Below are 9,561 nucleotides of genomic sequence, written 5' to 3' on the forward strand. Positions count from 1 at the left end.
GTCCCATGTACAGAGGATGTAGTCGTCATGGCCGCGGCCGTGGGTTCAAATCCGACCTCGGCCCTTTGCTGCATGTCATCCCCCCACTCTGTCTATCCAACATGTCCCGTCTCTCTTCAGCTCTTCTATCTAATAAAGGCCAGAAAATAACTTTAAGATGTAGGTTAAAAAAAGGGAAAAATTGTTTAAGATGCTGTAAAGGAAATATGTATTTGTACCGAGCTACCCCCCCCCCCCCCCCCCCCCCCCCCCTGCTGCGGAGACAAAAGAAGAACTACGGAGACATGACGACCTTTATTAGAGAAGGTATCAGATCATCACTTAAAGCTGAACTGAAAGTGTGAGGAATGAAAATACGGACGTCTGTGTAAAATGTTGGAATTAAAAGAATTAAGTGGTCAGAAAGGTGAGCACTAAAGTAAAGTTAAACATCAGAAAAAATTCTACTAAAGTCCAGTAAAGAAGTCTTTTCGTTTGGTTAGAGGGACGTCTTTATTAGAAGTGAAGGTCAGCGCTGTGCAGTCAGCTGTAAAGTTAAATTAACTCAAAAGAAATGAGGTTAAACTGAATTATCCACAAATAAACTAAATCCAACAAACATGGAGAGACTTGAGGTATTGTGTAGTTTTTCATACAGTAAACAGAATAAACTGAAGATCAAACAGCTTGTTCCTAAACATTGCATAGAGGAGGCACACTAACACACACCTCCGCCGTGTCAGTGTGTGTGTTCTACATGCTGAGAGTCTGCGGCCCGGTGCTCTGAACGGCGTTCATGACGGCCTGAACCACGTCGGAGGTGGAGCCTTGGCCCCCCAGGTCAGCGGTGTGCAGCTTTTGGGGGGGGGGGGGGGAAGACAACAGAGAGGGAGGGAAGAAACGTGAGCAGAATATTCTTTATGTTTTCAAAACACCAGAAACGTGTGTGTTCAAGCGTGACGGGGGTCGTACCCGTGTCTCGGTGACCGTGGAGATGACGGCTCTGCGGATCATGCTGGCGTAGGCGTGGAGCTTCAGGTGATCCAGCAGCAGACAGGAAGCCAGCAGCATGGCCGTGGGGTTCGCTGTGTTACAGTTGGCGATGCTCTTTCCGGTGTTTCTGGTCCCCTGCGCAAAGAAGAACACGATCAGAGAATTTATTTACAATGTAACTGCAGCGGGGATGTGCTGTTACTCTACTCCGGAGAATAGATATTTATAAAATACTTCTGCTCTCATTTAGGTTTCAAGTTGAACTAAAAATAAAATGCTAAAGTGCAGCTGTAGAATATTCTCATTATGACAATTTTACGTTTTTGAAATCCAGAGTTGGAAGAAATCCATCATTTTTATTTTGTAGAAGGTTGGGAAACAGTAAAACCAAAATATGAAATATCATATTTACCACTCATCAGATGAGAGGAGGTCAAAAAGTAGTGACAAACTCATCTATAGGGAGCGTTTCAGTGTCAGCATGAAATCGTTTTTTGGTTAACTCCTGATGTGATTTCCACTCAGTGCTCTCATCGGCATCATTTCCAGATGTATTTATTATTTCTTAATTTATTTTTATTGAAGGTTTTTTAAAAAAAATTAAAACAGAAACAGGCAATGGGGGAAAAAATAAAGTCATTTCCAGTTTTAATTAAAGACAAAGTCAGCAACTAGCTGCTGAGCAGAGTGGAGCATTGAGCAGCTTTAAAGCTAAGATGTTTAGCTCGGGACAGATGTAACATACTGGGTTACATTTGAAACAGGACCCACAATGAATGTGAATGTTGCTTTGTGTCAGCTTGATGTTCATGCCCGAAAAAAAAAGTCAATTAAAGCAGGTTTAACTCTGATTACCCTCACTCTCTAGAGCTGTTTTCACATATGCACACCTCACAGCAGGAGACTATCCCTGTCGCAGAGAATAAACGTCACCACCCCCCCTCCCATTCCCTCGAGGGGAATTCTCCTGATTATATCCTGCTGCGTTCTCACATCAGCTCAGTCTGACTTTCTGCTAAAAAATAATATTAGGGCGCTTGCAGGAGAAACTGTGAAGGGATTATTACAGGTAGTTTCCCCCTCCTCTTTTAACACCTTTTGCATCTCTCGTCTGGTGTAAACCCTCTCACCGTCTCAAACACGGCGTAGTCCTCTCCATAGTTGGCTCCAGGCACCAGACCCGGCCCGCCGACCAGCCCGGCGCACACGTTGCTCACGATGTTGCCGTACAGGTTTGGCATGACCATCACGTCGAACTGCTGAGGTCTGGAAACCAGCTGCCGCACATTTGAAAATGAAACATCGGTCAGGAACTATTTCACATGAGTAAACGTGGGTCAGACGATCTCTTCAGCCACCTGCATCGAAGTGTTGTCCACGATCATGCTGTCGAAGCTGATTTCAGGGTAACCGCTGGCAACCTCCTGACAGCACTCCAGGAAGAGGCCGTCACCCAACTTCCTGCTCCAACACACACACACACACACACACACACACACACACACACACACACACACACACACACACACACACACACACACACACACACACACACACACACACACACACACACACACACACACACACACACACACACACACACACACACACATTAATACCTACAGTGGGTTAAAGTGAAGAAGAATACAAAGAGAGAAGCTGACATGATGTTAGCTTTGTGAACAGCGGTGACTCGTCTGCGTCCTGTAGCCCGGGCCGCCCTGAAGGCGTAGTCTGCGATGCGTAAAGATTTAGTCTTTGTGATGATCTTGAGACATTCAACGACGCCGGGGACATTCTGCGGAGACGAAGGATGAACAAGTGGAGGTTTAATTTGTTTAATAAACACAGCTCCATGTATTCCACCATGACCACACTGATTGTTCTTCATGCACCTCATGCTCCAGGCTGCTGTACTCTCCCTCCGTGTTCTCCCTGATGATCATGATGTCGATGTTCCTGTGGCGCGTCCTCACCCCGGGCAGAGACTGACAATGCATCACGTTGGCGTACAGATCCAGAGAGGTGCTGCACAGAGGTCGGAGGCGAGAGAATAATAGAATACAATAGAATAGATCTCGCTACGTCTTTCTGACTCTGTTGAGTCTTTTAAAAAACAATTAAAAACGTTAATGTTCAGACAGGCCTATGGGTAATCAGGTCCACCCAGTGTACCTACTCATCGATGTTTTATTGTGCCAATTATTGTTCCTGGTTATAGCAGGATTTTATAATGTCGTCCATGACGTACTCATTTTTTCTTTTTTCTTCTTTCATTGTATGTATGCTGTTTTTTTTTTTTTTTTTTTTAATGTAAAGCACTTTGTGACCTTTGTCTGTGAAAAGCGCTATATAAATAAACTTTATTATTATTATTATTATTATTGCCATTTGCACAGGTACAGGACGGTACAGGTACATTGGAATTTTTGTGCGTTTCTCCCTGAGTCAGCTTCTACAAAAAAGTTTAAATTATATATAAAATAGAATTATAAGAAAAAAAAGAGTAGAAAAGTACAAAATTAAAAAAAAAAAGTTGTAGTAACAGCGAAGTAAATTAAAATAAAGTGTACAGAAGCTATACACTGTATTAAAGCAAAGATATGATACAAAACAATAACAAAGGGGAACACTGTACAATGAAATGAAAATATAAATATGTTTTCTTGTCTCTACTTTCTACATCTCTTATTGCACCTGAGGTTATTGCACACATACTTTTCACATTATAGAATTACACTGTTTTTTGTTTTTAAGGTTAAAGGTAAGTAGAGGAGAGACAAGATGGGGAGTAATGCTGTTTTCACTTTGGTGGTGAAAGATGAAACAAGGACAGATTTACCGGAGCAGGTTGTTTCTTGACTTGTAGGACGGTGGCAGGTAGTGGTTGGTCTCAATGTTACCTAAACAAACCAACAAGGAAACAGTGAATGGATGACCACTAAAACGAAACAGAAGGAGACATAACAAGGTCAAGACAAGAGAGTTCACTCCTCATCATGGATCATGTGGCTCAGCTCCCTCTTCATTTGTTATCATGTTGGCTACCATCAGCAAATTTTAGCCATTTTTTTTTTACCCATGGTAGAAATGTGTGTATGTTTTTACTTATAAAAAAGGAGGTAGTTAAACGCACATCTCGTAGGTGCAGGGCGGTGCAAAAACAGCAAACTGAGGAAGAAGATAGGCCGGCACACTTGCTCAAAAACTCATGTTTTTACTGAAATGATTCATTGTGATAATCCTACACCGTATACATCGAAGAATAACACTATTTTACATGATGTGTGGTATAAAATAAAAACATTTAAAGTCTTTATATGTGATTTTTCACACTTAAATGTATAAATCAAGAATATCCTCTGAAAATAACTCTGTGAGTCATGACTGTCTACGATGGGTGTAACACCCGAGTCCCACTGTTTGTGATGTTTTCAGAGTTTTCAGAGTCCTATCTTCAGTTTGTTTACATCGCCAGGACGGCCGGCTGACTCCTCCCCTCACGTATAAAAGTTGTTTAATTGAGGGACTAGAGAAAAGAAGAATAACATACTGTACTCACTGCTTAACTGTGTTTCTAGATCATGCTCATTTCAGGTAAATTTACATGCAGTGTGAAGATACGAGCATAATAAAGATCGCTAGCATTAGCATGCTAACACAACAATGCAGCGCGAGTTGTTTTGGTTTCATGCTGGTGCTCAAGGGCGACATCTGCCGGATCAAAAAATCACATATAAAGCCTTTAATTCAGTCCACTGCAACACTCCCTTCATGGGTATTAAAATGCCCTAGTTTTTGTTTTCCACAAGTGTTGATACAACTGAATGATTATTTTCGCTCCATCCAGGACTGTCAATCAGAGTAAGACTGAGTGTATTTATATATGTAGCCGGTCTGTCTTGACACTCAGTGTGCTACGAAAATGTCTCTGCATTGTGTTGTGTATGGATGAGACGAAGACCAGAAACTTCCTTGCCAACTGGAACAGATTTATTATCACATCATCTGTGTAAAATAAAATACATCGTCTGAGGAGAGTAGTGTGAATCTACAGGATGTGACATCATCACCGCAGACCGCAAAAAACAAAACAAAGTCCAAAATAAAATACAAAAGTGCATATAAAAATATTCATATTTGAAAAAGATATGACAAAATGTAAATATGACTTAAAGGACGGACTTTTGGTGAATTAAATAATTTTGACAAAGCATTTTAACACACCTGTTACATATACATTATGTATGCGAGGGGTGTTGAAATTACGATGCATCGGGATGGGGACGTGGACAATTCTGCATCGATGCACTGACAGAAAATAATTAATTTACTGATGTTGCTTGTAGACTTTTTAGACACGACTGGACCTTTATAATTTATTTGTTTTGGTTCACAATGTAAAGACATTTACGTTGACATTGATTTCTAAAGCGCTTTCTGACTAATAAAAAAATGGAGATCATATTTGTCTTGTTTTCATTGATGAAAAAGAAGCCTTGTGCAGTAATATAGAAAAATTAGGATGCAAACGTTGACAGGATCGATTTGAATGGTGAGACCAGTGAAGATGCACAGCTCTAATCTACACTTTATTTGCAGGATGTTCAATCATTTTCTTTTACCTTTCAGTGCAACCCCATTGCGTCTGATAGCCATTATCGCGTCATTGATGTCGTCCTCTGATGCCATGGATGAGTCCACATTGACAACTTCAAAGTCCACTGGCACGCAGCAGAACCTGAAGACAGAAAGCAGATGGAGATCAGGTCTTCTCTGCCGTGTCGGAGCTGAGTCATTTCGGTGACAGTGAGTCGAAAATTACCGACTCAATTCTTTATAAAAAAAAAATAAAAAAAAAATAAAAAACTGGCTGTGAATTGTGTGAGCCTGTTCAGGACGTGTGAATTTCTCACCGAAAAAGTTCACGCACGTGGTTGGCCAGCTCTGGTCCGATGCCATCTCCGGGAATCAGAGTCACTGTGTGCCTTCCTCCGTACCGTGCTGGAGGAGGCTAAAAGGAATTCAGACATAGAAAGTCAAACTACTCGCAAAGCAACCCAGTAGATAAATCCACCATTAAACGTTTGAAACAACTCTGTAAGCTTTTTGTAAAGAGGACTGCACATTTCATCATTTAGATATTATTATGAGTTCTAATACAGGTCTGTACATGTGTCTTGAACAGCTTTACTTACTATTGTCTGGTGTGTGCGTGTGGATGGATGGATGAAGGATTCAGAACACATAGGAGAGAAAACAGGGAGGTTAGACAGACAGAGAGGAGGGGAACATAGAGCCCAGCAGCTTCCTGGTGGCATCACAAGCATATCGATGAGACAAAAAACAACAACATCGGTATTCCTGTGCACATGCAGTAAAGACACAATGACACGTTTGATCAGGGACTTTCCTTTTCGGGGTTCAACAGAGGGGGGGGGGGGGGTAACAGGTTGGAAAGTTAGACGGTAAATCAAGCGTTGGTTGATTTGCCTGAATCTCTTTTTATGCATTTTGTCTCCGGAGCTACTTACGGTGTAAGTGGACTTGTGTCTCTGATTGCACGCAGCTGCACCATTAACCTGTGAAAACAGGACGACAGAGGTTTACGAGCAGAGAGGACATAAATCATAATCAAGCAACAAAGCTGCAAATGTTTATGACAAATATATGTGTCAAATTTAAAAGCTAGATAGATAGATACTCTATTCATCCCTTGGGGAAAAATCTGGAGTATCCCATAGCTCACAAGTTAAAACTGCAAAGATACAATTAACAGATAATTAAAATAGTCCCTGTAGTCCTAAATAGTTCTTTTATTGCACCAATCCCCCGGGGTGTTAAGGAGAGAAATGAGAAAAGGTTATTATATTTGTATTTGTGTGACTAAATAAGATTGTTTTATCACTAATTTCAGAAGTTATCTTTATTGTTTGCCTGCCAAATTGAGTTATAAAGTTATATTTCTGGTCAGAAAACACATTTGGCATGCTGGATTTAGAGGATATGGGGCATTTTTCTTCCTAAAACGTTTTAGTGGCAGATCTTTTTTTTTTTTTATGAATGGCTTAGTGAGTTTGTACATGGAAAAACTCTGGTCCTGTTTTAGCAATTCAATGTTAGGATAGGATAAATAATACTTTATTGATCCCCAGAGGGGAAATTCGGGCGTTGCAGCAGCACAGACAAGTAAGCTCAAAATACACATTAAACAGAATAGATTAGATAAGATAAATAACAATAGGGGGTATATACAAGTACAAAATGAATGCTGAAGTTAACTATGCAGGGAATTGAGACAGTATTTGAATTGAGACAGTATTTGAATTGAGACAGTATTTGAATTGAGACAGTATCTGAATTGAGACAGTATTTGAATTGAGACAGTATTTGAATTGAGACAGTATCTGAATTGAGACAGTATTTGAATTGAGACAGTATTTGAATTGAGACAGTATCTGAATTGAGACAGTATTTGAATTGAGACAGTATCTGAATTGAGACAGTATTTGAATTGAGACAGTATCTGAATTGAGACAGTATTTGAATTGAGACAGTATTTGAATTGAGACAGTATTTGAATTGAGACAGCATCTGAATTGAGACAGTATTTGAATTGAGACAGCATCTGAATTGAGACAGTATTTGAATTGAGACAGTATCTGAATTGAGACGGTATTTGAATTGAGACAGTATTTGAATTGAGACAGTATCTGAATTGAGACAGTATCTGAATTGAGACAGTATCTGAATTGAGACAGTATTTGAATTGAGACAGTATTTGAATTGAGACAGTATTTGAATTGAGACAGTATTTGAATTGAGACAGTATTTGCAGTATGTTGCAGTTACTTTTAGGTATTTAACAAGAGTCTTCCCTGTTCCCATGCTGCTCATCTGCTCCTGTCAAATTCCAAGTTCAACTTTTTGCCCATAGGATATGCAGAGTTTGTTTTACAGTGGTGTTGTGGAATTTTAAATTGCAACCCCAACCCCACAACAAGTGTGCATAATGTATGACTGTGCAGGGAGCAGTTTCAGAATACATTAGCAGCAAAAAAAAAACCAACACAAATAGCAGGTTCGTTTCCTGCAGGGCTTTTCGGTTGATATCAAGTAAAGAGGAAAGAGTGGTGCTGAAAGGACAGCGACTTTAACCCAGATCGCTCAGTCAGACAAATAACCAAACGTTAATCAGCTTAGCTTCTCTAACAAACTGCGGTTGGGAAAGTAACAGGTAAACTACTTCCAATATCACCACAAACAAACACACTCTACCAGTTTACTTTTTTACTGGGGAACTGGGGAGACTATAGTCCTACCCTGGAGAAATGGCAGCTGAACAAGGGCTTCAGAAGTCCGGACAGGGAGCGCACAGACCGGGCAGTCATGTTTCTCTCTCTCAGCGCGGATGATGGACGGGCTGCCGCGGGGGCGTGCTGCGCGCTCCCGTGTAATCCCTCTCTCTCTCTCTCACACACACACACACACACACACACACACACACACACACACACACACACACACACACACACACACACACACACACATCATTATTATTACACCAACTTGCTGCTCATGATCAACACATTCACTCACCCACAAAGAGACCCTTAATAGACACAGTTTCCTTGTTTTTCTTTAGCACAAAAAGTAAAGTTGGGATGCCTCGATACGTGCTTCATGTTGCCATGGCAACTCTAACAGAAAGCCGAGAGGACCCGGTGGCCTAGTTAGTTTGGTCGCCATTTTTTCCCCCCAAAGCACTTTTTTTTTTTACCTCTTAAACGAGCCACAGGGAGGCGACATACACAGATTTAACAGTCTGCCTTCCTACCTGTTACACATCTCACTTTTATGTTCTTTAAGATGTCAAAATGTATTTGTTTACTACTTTAATACTCACTACATCCCTGCTAAATATTCTTTTAAGGCAAAAAGTGGAGCATCAGTATAGATATACTGTTCCAGCTGTAAACTAGAATTATTTTTGTAACATTAATTAGTTGATATGAAAGAGGAGAGATTATGGTTTCAACATCCGGGTGAGATAACGGTCAAGTAACGGCCTTTATACTTAAAACACTTGCTGGCCACTTGGAGAAATTATTCTCCAAGCTTTTTTTCATCACCGTTCAACCGTTGGTGTCCTTTCCACTGGTAGTTGTAGTTTCTTCTATCGCCGTGACTCGTTTGTGGCATTCGTACGTGACGCACTCATAGAACTACATTTCCCAGCGACCGCGCCCGCCGCGCCTCCTCTCCACTCCCTCTCTCCAACCTTCCCCTCCCACTCCACTGGGCCGCGAGGAAGTCGCAAGATGGCTGATGTCGCTTTGGAAGTAATGTTCCCCTCTGCAACATGAAGCCGTGAGTGTGGAAGGAAAGCGAGGGAGGCACCATCGGGCTTTTATTTTTTATTTTCTTTTAGTTTACTTTTCTTTTATTTTCGTCTAACATCCATCTCATTCCGCGTCGTGTCCGCCCCGGACTCGGTCTTCTTCGGGAGTTGACGCGTCAAAATCACGCCGGGGACCCTGCCAGCAAGCTAACGAGCTAACAAGCTAACAGTTAGTCAAAGCTAGCCGG

The 9,561-nt window shown here is 41.2% G+C and overlaps 1 protein-coding gene across 1 annotated transcript; it reads right to left on the reverse strand.

Moving 5' to 3' along the window:
* Positions 1-696: 696 nt before the first annotated feature.
* LOC132990121 (isocitrate dehydrogenase [NAD] subunit gamma, mitochondrial-like) lies at positions 697-8,538 on the reverse strand. Its single transcript, XM_061058198.1, has 11 exons — positions 8,295-8,538; positions 6,507-6,554; positions 5,889-5,986; positions 5,598-5,713; positions 3,815-3,875; positions 2,868-3,000; positions 2,637-2,770; positions 2,331-2,433; positions 2,103-2,249; positions 952-1,107; positions 697-834 (listed from the first exon to the last, which is right to left on the reverse strand). The coding sequence occupies exons 1-11, from the start codon at positions 8,361-8,363 to the stop codon at positions 733-735; spliced, it is 1,167 nt and encodes a 388-aa protein (XP_060914181.1). The 5' UTR covers positions 8,364-8,538; the 3' UTR covers positions 697-732.
* Between the last annotated feature and the right edge of the window lie 1,023 nt (positions 8,539-9,561).

This window comes from Labrus mixtus, chromosome 15 (genome assembly GCF_963584025.1).
Source record: "Labrus mixtus chromosome 15, fLabMix1.1, whole genome shotgun sequence".
NCBI classification, from domain to species: domain Eukaryota; kingdom Metazoa; phylum Chordata; class Actinopteri; order Labriformes; family Labridae; genus Labrus; species Labrus mixtus.